The following is a 16,731-nucleotide window of genomic DNA, read 5'->3' on the forward strand; positions in this document are numbered from 1 at the left end:
GCAGCCCTGTACTACAGTAGGTGTCTAGCATGTTTAAGGTCCTGGAGTAAAGGGAGGGGGAAGGCAAAAGGGAGGGGAAAGAGGAGAGGAGGCTAAAACCCCGAAATTCCCTACTTGATCCCATTTCAGTGATTTAGAATCATAATATGGTTAGAATGATGCTGTGGATATTGCTCTGTATAAATAAAATGCTATTTGGCCTGTGGCCAGGCAGGAAGTATAGGCGGGACAAGAGAGAAGAGAATTCTGGGAGGTGGAAGGCTGCAGGGGAGGAGAGACGCTGCCAGCCACTGCCAGGACAAGGAAGATGTAAGGTACTGGTAAGCCATGAGCCACATGGCAACTTATAGACTAACAGAAATGGGTTAATTTAAGATAGAAGTAGATAGCAAGAAGCCTGCCACGGCCATACAGCTTGTAAACAATGTAAGTTTCTGTATGTTTACTTGGTTGGTTCTGAGCGTCTGAGAGAGATTTGTCCTGACTGTGGGCCAGGCAGGAAAACTCTAGCTACAGAATGATACTACCCATATTTTTTGGTTAATGATGACATGTTGACACATCCCTTGCCATTTTTGACTACTAAGAGAAATGAAAATGGCCTGTACTTGGGAGGTGGAGGCAGGAGGATCAGCAGTTTGACTGACCCAGGCTATATGAGATCTTTTCTCAAAAAACCAAAACCCAAGTCAAACTAAACAGAAACAAACAAAAAGAAAGACAGCGGGGTGGGTGGGGTGGGGAAACTGAGAAATAGCTTCTTATCCATCTTATGTTTGAGACATGAACATCTGATAGATGAGAGGTGAAACAGTGACTTCAAGAATGGGGAGCTAAACTAACCTGAGAGGATATTCAAGAGAAGGTGTGACCCATGCTTAAAGTACTTAGTAGTGAAATAACACTCCGGCTTGAAAAAGCCCTGAATTAGAAAGAAGGAGGTCTGTGGGCTTCTGAGACACGGACAAAGTGATAGAAGCCCATACAGGATCCTGAGCAATGAGAGGTTGAAGGAAGGTCCAAAGACAGAGATGGGCAGCAGTTTTGGAAAACACTGAGGTAAGATACCTTTTGTTGTTTGTTTCTGTTTTTGGAGACGGGGGTTTCTCTGTGTAGCCCTGGCTGTTCTGAAACTTACTTTGTAGACCAGGCTGGCCTCGAACTCACAAAGATTCGCCTGCCTCTGCCTCCCGAGTGCTGGGGTTAAAGGCGTGCACCACCAACACTGTAAGGAATATTTTAAGAAAGGAGCATTCCCTGGCTTCTCAAAACTATGGAATTTATGTACTGGCTAACTCATTCCTCATTACGCCCCGCTAACTTTGGGAGGCAGCCCAGGAGCTGGCCGCTAACTTTGGGAGGCAGCCCAGGAGCCAAGTACTCATTTCTTGAGTTGTTTTCCTTGCTTTTCACCTCCATTTCTCTACATTTGAAAAGCCTTGAAGCCTTGATCATGAAAGTAAACAGATTTAAGTAGAGAGCAATATGCTATCAATCATGCACAAAATTTAAAGTCTTCATATAATTTGGTGACCACACTGCTATGCAAGTTGCATTAAAAGGGACTAATCCACTGAGTCAGCTGCAGAAAAGCCAGGTAAACACTTTAGACTCAAAGGCTGGAGCACACAGCTTTGCAATAAAAGCAAGGGTTTCTATTATGGTTGATTTATGGTTGGGGCTTTGAAAAGGATAAATGTTATTTCCAGGTAGTTTTAAATGTATTGTGGGCATTTGGTCAAAACAGTTTGGCTAGTACTGAAGACAACACATTAATTAGCACTACCTCTTTTTTATCTGTAGAGGAGGCTATCACGTGAGGCTCACAAGAATGACTTCTCAAAGAATGCACAGACACCATGGCTTTTTAACCTTTATGCTACTTCTTGGTTTTTAGGATAATTTGGAAAGGATTCCATCTGTGAGTCAGACAAGTCTGGAAGTGTGACACCACTGGGCACTCTGTCCTCTCCAGCAACTCACTGTTGGCACAGAGATAGCCAAGTGCTCATCACAGGAAGCACACGCATCATTACGAGCTCTCCTGTTTACTAAGACCCACTATGGAAAGCTGCTCTGAAAAGTAACTGTGTACAAGAGGAGCACAGAGAGTCAGTCGGGAAGATGATAATGGGACCCAGGTGAAATCTGGCTGTAGCTCAAAACTCACCACAGCACAGCAAGGACTAAGGCAGTGGGAAGACACAGTCTGAAAGGCAATTTCCAAGATAAAAGGACCACAGGGGAGGACAGCTGTAGAAACAGGCAAGCAGGCTGATTTCACTCCCACAGTATGCAGTCCATGCATACTTGCACTAGGTGAAGCTTCACTGGGATCCGCAGCATGTACAGGCTGGGACAGTGCTGCGTCCCACAGGGTATTTCCCCCTTTTCATTTTCTAAGCATTTCCCAAACTTTCCATTCCTTAAACACAAAGCCCTAGCTATTAAACTAGTTCACAGTTGTCTTCTCTCTTTAGCACTATTTGTGGTGGGAAAGAACTCTAAAGTATTTCTTCAATGTTTCACTAGTAATAGTATATCAATATTGAACATTCAAGAACGTTACATGGCTGGGCGGTGGTGGCGCATGCCTTTAATCCCAGCACTCAGGAGGCAGATCTCTGTGAGTTCGAGGCCAGCCTGGTCTACAGAGCGAGATACAGGAAAGGCGCAAAGCTACACAGAGAAACTCTGTTTCGAAAAAACCAAAAAACCAAAAAAACCAAAACCAAAACCAAAACCAAAAACCAAACCAAACCAAAAAAAAAAAAAAAAACAACCAAAACAAAAAACAAAAAAACCAACAACCCCCCCCAAACAAACACACACACACACACAAACAAAACCAAACCAAAAACAACCCCCCCAAAACAAAACCAAAATAAAATAAAACAAAGAATGTTACAAATGGTGATATACATACCTTGACATTCACATACATTTTACTGATATGTGTAGCTGACTTAACTTTTTGCTTGCCCTCACTTTCCTAGGCAAGTACTTATGCTACTCAGCCACCCTCAGCCACGCAGCCTGGCCATTCTCTGTTTAGCACTTTGTGCTGTCCTCTACTCCTGCCTGGACTGTGTTCCCACCACACAGCTTGTCTCCACGACCTTCTCTCATCACTGCTTCAGGAACTACTCCCTCATTTTCTGGTCTGAGTGTTACTTCATTTATTGTTTACCACTCACCATTAAAATACAAGCTGCATGTCTTATCTCTCTCACCCTGCCGAGGTAACGCAGCATTTGTATAAGCACTAATTATTGAAGAAATGAGTGGAGAACCATTAAGAGCTACTTTTTGTAAGCCTGGCGCTTGCTCCATACTTGTAAAAGATCTTTGCTTGCGTATCATACCAAGAGAGAAAAAAAAATCCAAGTGGCTGCTTTCAACATCCAATCTTTATTGAAGACACAGGGTCTAGCTCACTGGTCAGCCACCTAAGTTGCAACAATAGAAGAGGTTGAAGGCAAAGCCTAACTACAAGGCTAACCTCTTCTACCAGGTACCCAGCTGTCAAAGCTGTGACCTTTACCAAGTAGGTGTGATGAAGAAAAACAGGAAAGACTCTTAGATGCAACTTTCTGAGCAATACTGTACTCATCTATATACTGAAAATATTACCTAATTAATTCTTTTAGTAAATATTTAGCAAGCACTTGCTATACAGGACCTGTAAATAAAGTAGTGATTAAGACCCCGCTCCCTTATTGGCCAGAGGGGTCCAGCAGACATCCTTTCCCAAATACTGTTGGGTATTCCTAATGCTAATGGCTACATTCCACAGCTTGATGGTAAGACACTTCACATTATTGAAGATACCACATACTTATGGCATAGGACAAAGAGACATCTGTTATGGGAATTCTGAAATCCTTGTTAGAAATCTAACCGGTGCTCAACTGGAAGCTTTATCTCTACTGGCTATAATGTTCATAGTACTGGAAAGCTTTGTGCATGCTACCAGAGGAGAAAAGTAATCCCTAATCTCACCCATCTATGAACTCTTTGAACTACAATAACGATCTGCTTGTAAGAAAGGCCCACTGGTGCAATGTGGTATAAATGTTATAAGAATATTCAACTACTTTTAAAAACTGGATTTAAGGACTGCTCCATGAGATGGAATTCATACCTGAAATAGTTAATGAGGGAGAACTTGAGATGGTCATGGGTTGAGGGGAAAATCTACTATTAGTCTGGTAAATGAACATAGCAATAAAATGACACCTAACGACACATTTTTTATACCCACAGATCAGTGTAGCACTCAGTCCTCATCAGAGAAGCTTCTCCTTGCTGTAGATGGTAATTAATACAGGGACCCACAACTGGACAGTGTGCAGAGAGTGAGAGACTTTGGACTGCTCAGTCCTAAATGGGATGCCATTATCACACAATCTCCTCAAATCTCAGAGATCTATGCAGAAGAAGGGGAGAAAGGGAGATGATGTCTGGGAATAACAGATACACATATGAACTCATGACTGCATGCACAAGGGCTGCATAGGCTGAAGGCAGATGAAACCCACAGTGTGGAGGAGGGAAATGGGTACAAAGCCCCTTGCTCACTAAGAAGCTATTCACAACTGGCAGCTATGGAGAGGGGAAATTGGTTTTCTTCAATGGAGTTATATTGGTACATCAACCACACTCCAGTGCAGTCCTCATGTCAGGAGTAGCTGCTGGTCAACACAAAATAGACTGTGTGTGTGTGTGTGTGTGTGTGTGTGTGTGTGTGTGTGTGTGTGTTTTGATTTTGTAACAGAAGAGAAAGAACATGAAGTTGGGTGGGTAGGGAGGGGTGGGAGGATCTGGAAAGACTTGGGGGGAAGTGTAAGAATATGATCAAAACATATTGTATGAGATTCTCAAAGAATAAAGAAATAAAAAACAAAACACTACTCCTGCTCCTCAGAAGCTTACGTTCATGAGAATGGAATGAGTGAACACAAGAACCCTATGACATGATCAGGCACACAGTATGTGTCCATTGTCACTGTGCACACAGTGTATTAGTGATATGGAGTTGACTCATGTTTGGGACTTGATGTTCGGCACCCCTTTATGACGCTGTTTTGCCGAGCCTCTTGAGAGCCTTGCTGAAATGCAGATCACAGGCCTGATGAATATTATACTTTGAGACTAACATCTGCTTGCAACTGATTCAAAACCTGTAATATTACTATGATGTGAGAGAATGTCAAGTTAAACTGTAATAACACAAGACAAGACTCCTGCTTCTTCCCATGAAGGATTAACTGCTATGAGGATTTCCCCTCTTGCCATAAACAACCAGAAACAGGACAAAATATATGAAACACAGTTTTCAATTACTGCACAACAAGAAGTATAGGACTATTAAACCAGAGGAGAGGGAAATGAATGGGGTAATACCTACAATTGTTGGAACACACTGCCAAAAGCAGTCTAGACGGCAGGACAGCAAGGGTGACCCAAATACAGCCAACGGGTCTCATTGAGTTGAGAGTAACTGACTGAGATATGGAGAAGAGAGGCAGCTACAACTGTGTATGAAGTACCAGAGAGTGGAATTCACATGGGACAATTAGGGAGATCTGTCAGGGAGTCTCTCTGGTGTCATCCTTGTAAACATGAGAAGAAACTCACCAAAGCTGAAAGCTGGAGGCCAAAAGACTCCTAATTTTCACAAAGGGCCAGAATAGCTCCTCAAGACACTTATAACACACTGCAGTGTCCCCAAAGTGCTATCCCTTAGAATGGGACTCAACAACTCCAAAATTATGCTGTCACCCCAGCTGAAATGAACAAAATTAACCCCAAAGTCACTCAACTAAAAGAACAAAATCCATAATTTTAATTAAACACTATACAAAATAAAATTCACAATATCAGATATCCAATAAAAAATCAAGACATACATAAGGAAAATATCGATTCATAAAAATAAATCAGGAGAGACTATGTAGACATCACTTTAGGAGACAAAGATCTAAGATGAGTTCTCACAGTAACATCAAAGAAAAAGAAAGCAGGTGCTCAAGGAGAGAGTGGAAGACACAGAGAAGACCAGAGGTTGGTGTAACGATTCAGCTTGTAGCATCAGCTATTCAGGAGACTGAGGCAGGGGGATTGCTGGAGACCAAGAGCTCATGGTCAGTGCAGGCAACAAGGTGATACCTTATCATGTGCACTTGCAGGCACACAGTGTGTACACACATGTAAAGAAATGGGATTTCTAGGGAATAAAACTATAATTTCTGAATAAAAAGTACATTGATAGATTCAATATTGTAGAAAAAAAACCTGTGAACTTGAATCACACTATAGAAATGACTGAGAACAAAGAAGGGAGAGAATGGCACAGCTGAGCTGCAACTACCAAGAGGCTTAGAGCACATGTCTAACTGGAGTTTAGGGCTGTGAACCGACACACAGACTGTGGCTCTTTCAAAGTACGCAGTGGGTGGGGGGGGGGTGATGGTGCAGGCCTTTCATCCACTGCTAAGGAGGCAGAAGCTAGCAGAGCTTGGTGAGTTCAAGCCAGCCAGAGTGACAGAGGAGACTGTCTCGAAAACCAAAACAAACAAATAAAAAGTAAACTCTGATAAGATTATTTAAAGATGCTCATTTTAAACACATAGAGCACCAATAAAAAATAAAGGCATGCTGATAAATGCATGAGGTATAGAAGACGGACTCATTTGAAATATTTAGTTAGAGCTGAGCAAGTTGTAGCATGTCTACAATCCCAGCTACTCAGAGGCAAGGGCAGGAAGAGGCTAAGTTCAAGGCCAGAATGGATTATACACTGTTGTCTGAAAAACAACTAACCAACTAACAGATCAACCAAAAACTCCCTCTACTGATCTAAACCCAACAAATTAAAAAAAAGTATAGGCTTCAATCTAAACAAAAAGATAGAAGAAAAAGACAAGTAAGAACCAAGATCAGGTGGGAAAACACACATGAACAGTGCAGATTCAGACCCCAAATACATGGGAGTTACACCACACCCCTGAAACTCTAGTGAAAGGCAGAAAAAGTCAGCTCTGCTACACAACCTAATGCCTGCTATCTCTGCGTGCTGGAGAACCTCCATGGCCTCATTCCCAGAAACTGTGAACAGAGAGGCTTCACAGTGGGGAATTAAGGCTGCTATTATTCACAGGAGCGCCAGTGTAAACCCAAGGGTCCTTAGAACTGGAAGAGCAGAAAAGACGTCAGCCAAAGGAGATGTCTTTATGGACTTCTTAGAGGTACAACCCTGCTGCCTTTGATGATGGAGACAATGGACCACAGACTAGGACTATAGACACCTCTCTCTCTCAAGACATGAATCTGTGCTGACATCCTGATTTTAACTCTGACCCAGGCCAGACATGTAAGGGCTAAAACCATAAGGGAATACATTATGTTTTAAGGTATCAAGTTTCTGATAGTTAGAGCAGAAATAAGTGCATGTACTCTAGAAATAATCAATTTTAAATATAAAGACATTTTTATAACATAATAAAAAGATTCTGGGGTGGTGAGATGCCTCAGTGGGTAAAGGTGCTTGCTGCCAAGCTTGATGACCTAAGTTTGAATCCTGGGACCTCCTTAGTCAAAGCAGAGAACTGATCCCTGAACGTTGTCCTCTGACCTCCACATAAACACTATGGCACAAGCACCTCACCCCCAAATAAATACATGCATTAAGAAAACTCCAGATATTATCAGACAGAACTTTCAGAGAAAAAAAAATATTACTACAGATCATGAGGGTCATTTTGTGATAATAAAAAAGGTAAATTCAAAGGAATACTGTAAATTTCAAATATTCACGTACCTGACAGGAACTTTGAAATATTTAATACACACATTGATAGGACTGAACAGAGATGGAGACCAGGGCTAAGCTCTAATTATAGCTAGATGGTAGTAGTTTTCTCTTGTCAACTCACAGAACAAGGAGATGAAAGAAATTATACAACCAAACAGTAAAAATATAGATTATTGGAATGCCATCAATCACATCAATCAGCCCCGACCTGACACTTCAAAAAATGGAACACAAATTTACACAAGTACCCATGTCAAGTTCATGACAGTTTGAACCATAAAACAGCGTGTTTTTTTGTTTTTTGTTTTTTTTTTTGAGGCAGAATTTCTCTGTGTAGCTTTGTGCCTTTCCTGGAACTTACTCTGTAGTCTAGGCTGGCCTCAAACTCACGAAGATCCACTTTCCTTTGACTCCTGAGTGCTGGGATTAAAGGCATTCGCCACCACTGCCCAGCAAAAATATTCCTTTTTTTTCGAGACAGGGTTTCTCTGTGTAGCTTTGGAGCCTATCCTGGAACTCACTCTGTAGCCCAGGCTGGCCTCAAACTTACAGAGATCCACCTATAAAACAGTCTTAATGAATTTAAAAGGTTAAAAAAAAAATCACTGAATTACTGGGTGTGGTGGTGCACTCCTTTAAAAATCCCAGTCCTTAAAGCAGAGGCAGGTAGATCTCTGAGGCCAGCTTGGTCTACAGAGTGAGTTCCAGGATAAATAGGGCCATACAGAGAAACCCTGTCTCAAAAAACAAAAACAACAAACTATACTTAATTACAGAGTGAAGAACAACTTCAAATAATTGAAAACTAAGCAATATGCTTCAAAGGAATCACCTATTCCTCAAATGAAAATCAGCAGGACAATAAAGACATTTTTGTGGTCATTCTGTCTACCTTCCAGGCACTCATGTTTCTACCCACAAATCTGAACTGTTGTAACTTTGGTTAAAGAAGCTTCTTTTTGCCATGGAAAGCGGTGAAAGGCCCCAACTGATCCAAGTGCTAGCAATAAATGGCTGAGTGCTTATCCCTTTATGGACATCCGTATCAAGTCCTCAATCCCCAAGACCAGGGACATCTCAGAGGAGGGAGTGCTGTGAGATGCTGTCTCCTGGATATGACATGGCTAATGGACTCATGAACTCAGGCAAAGACTGAGGTGAGACTCAAAAGACCCACCTAGCCAATGAGCTATTAGCAGCTGATGGCTGCCACGAAGACAGAGTGGTTATTCTTTTGGTAGTTTTCAAGCTCCAGGAGAAGGGCCCTAGTAACGAGCACGTGGACAGGCAGTACTCACTGGGTTTAGTGGTTACTCAAGAGAGTAAGAAAAAGGAGACAGGAAGTTGGGAAGAGGACATGTAGGCTGAGTGGGGTTTGAGGAAAGCTGTGGATGAGTAGAGGGTGGATATAGAAATATACCGTATATACATGTTATACGATCCTCAAAGAATAAATGAAATATTATTAAAAAATAGATTTTTTGTCTTTCCGAGACAGGGTTTCTCTATGTAGTTTTGGTGTCTGTCTTGGATCTTGCTCTGTAGACCAGGCTGGCCTCAAACTCATAGAGATCCACTTGGCTCTGCCTCCTGAATGCTAGGATTAAAGGCCTGCACCACCACTGCCTGGCTAAAATATTTTTAATTGCTGGGTGGTGGTGGTACCAGCACTTAGGAGGCAAAGGTGGGCGTAGCTTTGTGAGTTCGAGGCCAGCCAGGTCTACAGAGTGTGTCCTAGGACAAACAAAACTACACAGAAAAACCCTATTTCAAAAATTTATTTTTTTAAAAAAATTGAATAACAGAAAATAAGAATACATGTAATCTTTGAGATACGCTCATAGTAATGCTGATGTAGTATATATATATACATTACAAAAGAAGGGCTAATGGTTTAAAAATCAATAAGCTATATATATTTCATCTGAAAAGGAGACTAGAAAAGTGAAAGCAAAGTGAACGGAAGAAAATAAAAAATTGTACTCAGTAAAATAAAAATCAGAAAACAGAAAAATCATCAAAATGAAAGCTTTGCAAATAAAACTGGTAACTATAGCTAGAATGATGAAAAGAAGAGAGGGCACAATGACCAGCACCAGGGTGTCACTGCAGAGACTTATAGACAGACGACACAGACACACTGGATAGCAGGCGGGGGTTATAGATAGATCAATGGGCAGATGATTACAGATAACACAGACACACTGGATAGCAGGTGAATACTATGAACGATCTCATGACAATGATGTAAGAGGAACTTTAGATAAAATGGACAATTCTTAAGGATATGAACAACTAAATACCCTGATGATATATTAGATAATTGGAACAGCCATTGAAGAAATTTAGTTTGTAGTTGAAAACTGCCCAAAGACAAATCTAAGTGAGATGGTTGAACTGGAGAATTCGAGTCAACATTAAACAACCCCTGTACAAGTCTATGCAAATCTGAGATAGCAGAGGAGGAAATACTTTTGAGCTCATATTATGAAGGCATAAGACTAACACTAGCCGGGTGTTGGTGGTGTTGGTGTTGGTGTTGTTGGTGGCGGCTGCTGCTGCTGTTGCTGCGCACATCTTTAATCCCAGCACTCGGGAGGCAAAGCCAGGCGGATCTCTGTGAGTTCAAGGCCAACCTGGTCTCCAAAGCAAGTTTCAGGAAAGGTGCAAAGCTACACAGAGAAACCCTGTCTCGAAAAATCAAAAAAGACTAACACTAACATATGTCAGAGTTATGAAAAGAGAATAGTATGTAAAAACTATAGAATATATTAATATAGAACACACCAATATGTGATGATACAAATAAAGATGTAAAAATCTGTATCAAAATCTTATCACCCTGAATCCAGGAATGCATGGTTGGTTTAACCTCTGAGCATGATTATTAATATTAATACAATATACTAGTATCAAAAACAATATATTCCTTTAAATTTTTTATTTACATTTTTTTTTTCATTTTACATACCAACCCCTGTTCCCCTCCCTCCCCTTCTCTTGCTCCCCCACTCTTTAGTGTTGTTCTATTACTGTGATAAAACTCCATAACCAAAAGCAACTTGGAGTTTATGTTATCTTATAAATCTCAGGCTACACTCCATCACTGAAGGAAGTCAGGGCAGGTAGAGACCATGGAAGGGGTGCTGATTACTGGCTTGCTCTCCAGCTCACATTCAGCTATCTTTCTTATACCTTCCAGGACCACCTGCCCAGAGGTGACATCACCCACATGGGCTAGGTCCTCTCAAACCAACCACTAATCAAGAAAATACCCCACAGGCTTGCTTACAGGTCAATCTGATGGAAGCATTTTCTCAATTGTGGCTCTTGTCTTCCCAGATGACCCTAGCTTATGTCAAACTGACAAGAAACTAACCAGCACAAGTACATAGAAAAAAAATCTGATAAGGTCAATTCAATACTATTCATGATAATAATATCAGACAATTACACTTGAAAGACTTATAATTATTAGGATAAGGAGGACCTGGAACCTTTCTGTATGGCTGGAGCAAAATGTTAGTCACATTGGGAAATTGTTCAGGTTTCTTAGACAGGAAAAAAAGCATCTAATGAAAAACCTAACATTGTAAGAATGTTATGAGATTCAATGCTTTCTCCCATTCCGGAGATGAGAAAATGGTATTTGGTACAATCACCTCTACTCTACACTGTTTTTTCCTAACCCCAACCTAACCCAGTACTGTTTTAGAGGTTCTAGCTAGTATATAAATGTAAAAGGTAAGTTAAAGCTTTAGTTGTTGATATATTTATGTAGAAAAATTTAAGAATCTATGATAAATTAGCATAATTAGTAAGTTTAGAAAGGTCAACATACAAAAAAATAAACATTTCTATTAGGTAGCAAAGAAAGACAGGAAATTTAAGAATACCATTTAAGTGGCACAAAACCTGTAATATTTGGTTATAAATCAAACAAAATACATACAAAACTCAGATTCAAAGCTATAACTAAGGAAGACATTAGTGAGTAGAAGAATAGAGGAATTCTCCAGAATTGTTCTTGAATATAGCTAATATGCCTGTTTTCTCCAAAAGAAGCTGCAGCAGTCAATGCAGTCCAAATCCCCCTAGTCTTTGTTTGGGGGCAGGGGTGGGGAAACACACAATGATAGGTTAATTCTAAAATTTCTACAAAAAGGCAAATAATTAATGTTATAATAATTTGTAAGAGAAAAATATCAAAAGACTGTACTACAGCATTTAAGGCCAAGTATGGAATTAGGCCATGTAGTTAGTAAAAGGTAAATAAGCAAAAGATAATACTTATGTTTTAAAAGGAATCTCTGTTTGATCCCTAGAACACAGGTAAAAGTTAAATTGAAATGCATCTAGATTTAAACACGAGAGCCAAACTGATGATAATACTTTTGGAAGAAAATGGGAAATACTTCAGGCTAAAGAAGTATTGGATTTCCTCAAAATAGAAACTTTTCCTTTTCACATGATACTGTTAGTAAAACACAAAGACATGTCATAGGCTCAAATTATCTGCAAAACATATCTGAGTAAGAATTTGTATCCAAACCCGGAGGTGGTGGTGCACATCTTTAATCCCAGCACTTGGAAGACAGGGACAGGCAGTCTCTGTGAGTTCAAAGCCAACATGGTCTACAAATTGTACAAAAGTTCTAGGACAGCCAGAGTTGTTATACAGAGAAACCCTATCTTGAAAAACAACAACAACCTCAACAACAAACCCCCAAATAAATAAACAAAATCTGTATCCAAACCCAAAGGTGGTGACATACACCTTTAATCCCAGCACTCCGGTGGCAGAGGTAGGCGGGTCTCTGTGAGTTCAATGCCAGTCTGGTCTACAGAGCAAGTTCCAAGACAGTCAGGGCTACACAGAGAAACCCTGTCTTGAACAACTAAAGAATCTGTATCCAGAATATATAACAACTTACAAATCACTAACAACATAAATCACAGAGTTACAAAAAACCAGAGTAAAAGCCATGAACAAACACTTCACCAAGTAAATGTAGGTTACTGTTTGGATCTACAATGTTCCCTAAGGCTCGTGAGTGGCTCCACTCCCAGATGCTGATGGAGAGAGATGACTGAGTGGATCATGAAGGTGCTAACGTCATTAATAGATTACTTGTTGAGGAGTTCATATTGAATGTATAATGGGCTAGGGATGGCTGAAGGAGTGGGTTACTGAGATGTGTCTTTGAAGTATATCATCTGACTTCAAACCTGTTCTCTTGCTCTCTCCATGAGGTTAGAAACTTTGTTCTGTCAAATGGTTCCTGCCATAACCTTTAGCCTTGCCTCATGCCTAAAATGAGGAGAACAAGGGACCACTAACTAAAATCTCTGAAACTATGAACCGAAATATTAACCTACCTTGCTCTATGTTGACTTCTCCCAAGTATTTTGCCACAGCAATAGAATACTAACACACAATACATGATAAAACAAGTAAGCATGGAAACACCCTCAAATTATTCATTGGTGATATGGAAATTAAAACCACAGAGACTCCATTTCACTATGCCGAATCAGCCTGAGAAGAGTCACTGCAAGTGTGAGGATGAGGAACAGTCAGAACCTTTCTACACTGTTGGAGCAAACACTACAGCCACATCGGGAAATGGCATCTCAGCACAGCAACTGACAGGTACAACCCTGAAGTCCCACCCTCGGTGTTTATCTGAGGGAACTACAAAGCAGAGTCACACAAAGACCTGTGTCTGAATGTTCTGGTTTTTGTTTGTTTGTTTGTTTTTTTAAAGATTTATTTATTTAGTATACAGAAGAGGGCGCCAGATCTCATTACAGATGGTTGCGAGCCACCATGTGGCTGCTGGGAATTGAACTCAGGACCTCTGGAAGAACAGTCAGTGCTCTTAACCTTTGAGCCATCTCTCCAGCCCCAAATGTTCTAAGAGTCCACTTACATACAAATCTAGAAAGACAGTAGTTTCCTCTGAGTAGGGTTAAGGGTAAGGAATAGACTTGATGGGGACATAACGGAGTGTAGTGATGCAAACATTTATAAAGACTGTCATTACTGTGTATGTATCTGGTTTTGTTTTTGTTTTTTTGTTTTTGTTTTTCGAGACAGGGTTTCTCTGTGTAGCTTTGCGCCTATCCTGGAACTAGCTTTGGAGACCAGGCTGGGCTGGAACTCACAAAGATCCGCCTGCCTCTGCCTCCCGAGTGCTGGGATAAAGGCATGCACCACCACCTGTGTATGTATCTGTTAGGACTTTTTGGACTTAGATGGTATTTAAATTGTATCTCAAAACTGATAAAAAATTACCAAAATATTAAAAGTGTATTTTCCCATTTGCAAGTAATAGCTTGTAAAATAAGTTGGGCTGATAACATTTCTTTGACCTTCATCGGACAAACATCTCAGTGGATATATACATTAGGAGAATGAAGTCAAGTGTTTCCTTACCAAGAGTGGTGAGTCCCTCCGAGAGAGAGGTGAGAACATACAGAAGCACAGGGGGCTCCAAGCTGGTGATGAAGCTCATGTGGTCCTGGGTGAGACACTCCAGGAGCGGATAATAAGACTGGCTCAGTTTCCGATATTGCTACATGAAGAGACAGAGTAAATGTCAAGCCACACAGACATAGCAACACATCTCACTAAATTATTATTTGGTAAGTGATTTATTACTTATCATATTCTAAAGACAAGAGACAATTATATGAGACAATACCTGGGGAATCTCAAATGCAATGTAAACCAGTATCAAGGTTTAACACTCATGGCAAATATAACCTAGCGTCGTATGGCATCTAGTGAGATTATAACATTTCTATAAGCATGCTTATTTAAGATATGGTTTTCCAACCCCCCCTCAAGACTCACTCAATAAAAAGCTTTGAAGTATGGCCTTGAAATAAGCAATTTTTCATACATGGTAAATACAGTCTTATGTACCTTCCCAGGTTTGAGAATTATTGATGGTTTGCCTAGAGTGAAATCAGTTTTCTTGGTGGACCACAACTATAGTGAAAAGGTCTTTCAATGAGACTGCTGAACACGGTAACTGATGATTTCAGTTTCTACTTTGTAATTTCTGTCATATAGGTTTTGTGTTTAATGAACATTTCACTCCACTGTAAGGAGGCTTCACATTCTGGCATGAGGTGTGCTGTGCATGAGTCCATTGTAAGATCTAGGCACATTTCTCACACAAGCTCTCCAGATCATTTATGAAACTTCTGGGAGCAGATGGGAAAGTCTCAAATAAACCCAATGCTGAATTTCGTTATTTTAACAAGTACTTCCTGCAAACATATCAAGCACACAATGGCTTCTATATAAATTGGCAGAAATGTTTTAAAGGAAATCTGCTGATGAGATAAGCCAAAGAAGTCTAGAAATTTGCATTTCCAACAAGCATCCCAGACATTTCTGAACGGTTTCCAAGTTTAAAGATCACAGAAGCTAAATGTCATAGCACAAAGGGGCCGAAAAATTACATTCTTCAACACACTCATTTAAACTATGTGGCTTAGAGAAGTAGAGAGGTGACTAACTCAAGGTATATGACTAATGAACAACATTCTATATATATCAGGTTGCTGAACGTTCAGTTTAACACTGTCTGCCATATCCAAATTTTAATACAAAGAAAGGTCAAGTAGCAAGAAGCTAAAAGGTAGGAATGAAAGGAAGGGAAAACTCTGCATCCAGTCCTGTATCTCCTTTTATGAATCATGAATATAGCTGAAAGCAATTCACTGACATTACTAAATCTATTTTCATATGAAGAGGCTAGAGCACTTTGGATGACCAAGTAGTTAGCAATGACAGCTGTGACGTTTTTTTAGCCCATGCGTTGAATTATATAAATAACTACGAGAGCTGTCCAGGTCTGCTAAGTCTGGAGCAAGCATGCTCTCTTGAAACATAAAATGTGCTGGTGTTTGGATTCCCTGAGTTTTGCTGTAACAGTTCCAGGCTGTGGTGCTGGCATTTCACTTTTCACATGAAGATCCCCCAGGGCATAGCAGTGCTTACCAGCAAGTCACTGTGGGACACTGACAGCAGCATTTTCACAAAGGCCTCGAGTACATTGTCAAAATGGTTGTCTCCATACAACTTGAAGACGCCAAAGCTGACATAATTCCCACATAAGGCAGATTTGAGAGCTGAATAGCAAATGGAGATGCCCTTGAGTTTCATTGGATAAATCTGATCTTTTGAGAGACTCCCCAGAGACAAGATCTGATTTCCTGTTGTAGGGTAAAAGCAGAGAGAAAGTGATAAAGAGATGTATTTCAAAGCAGTTGTGAGACACCGATATCTTCACTTTGCTGTTAATGTTAACTTTCCTCCAACATGTCCCCCCAATTGAATCATCCATTATACAAAATATAAACATACAAGATCTTTTACTTGGGAAGAATGAAGAGCCCAAATCAAAAAAATCACTCAAGGACACTATGGAAGGTTAGTGGTTTTATTTGGATGGCAATCAGACTCACACATATGTAGACATGAAGAAAACCATGAGAGACACACACTCTTCAGATTAGTTTATGTACTTTAATGTAAATGAACTATTAGCCCTTAAATAAACATTTTTTTTAGATTTATTTATTTATTATGTACACAGAAGAGGGTGCCAGATCTCATTACAGATGGTTGTAAGCCACCATGTGGGTGCTGGGAATTGAACTCAGGACCTCTGGAAGAGCAGTTGGTGCGCTTAACCTCTAAGCCATCTCTCCAGCCCCTTAAATAAACATTTTAATTAAAAAAAAAGAGATAGGGTAAGGGGTGGTGAGATATATCAGTGGTTAAGGAGACCTGTTGCCAAGTCTGATGGCCTGAGGAGATCCATCCCTGCATGGTGGAGGGAAACTGGACTACCACACATGCTCTGTGGCTTGTGTGCACACACTAATATATATAT

At 40.4% G+C, this 16,731-nt stretch overlaps 1 protein-coding gene across 1 annotated transcript in view; it reads right to left on the reverse strand.

Moving 5' to 3' along the window:
* Positions 1 to 16,731, reverse strand: part of Ranbp17 (RAN binding protein 17) — a 327,894-nt gene that overhangs the window by 34,836 nt on the left and 276,327 nt on the right. The window contains exons 24-25 of the mRNA XM_036198233.1: positions 15,834 to 16,048; positions 14,256 to 14,394 (exon numbers count right to left, since the gene is read on the reverse strand). Coding sequence (XP_036054126.1) covers positions 14,256 to 14,394; positions 15,834 to 16,048 — 354 coding nt within the window. The remainder of the gene's footprint in view (positions 1 to 14,255; positions 14,395 to 15,833; positions 16,049 to 16,731) is intronic.

The sequence above is a fragment of the Onychomys torridus genome, chromosome 8, assembly GCF_903995425.1.
Source record: "Onychomys torridus chromosome 8, mOncTor1.1, whole genome shotgun sequence".
In the NCBI taxonomy this organism is placed as follows: Eukaryota; Metazoa; Chordata; class Mammalia; order Rodentia; family Cricetidae; genus Onychomys; species Onychomys torridus.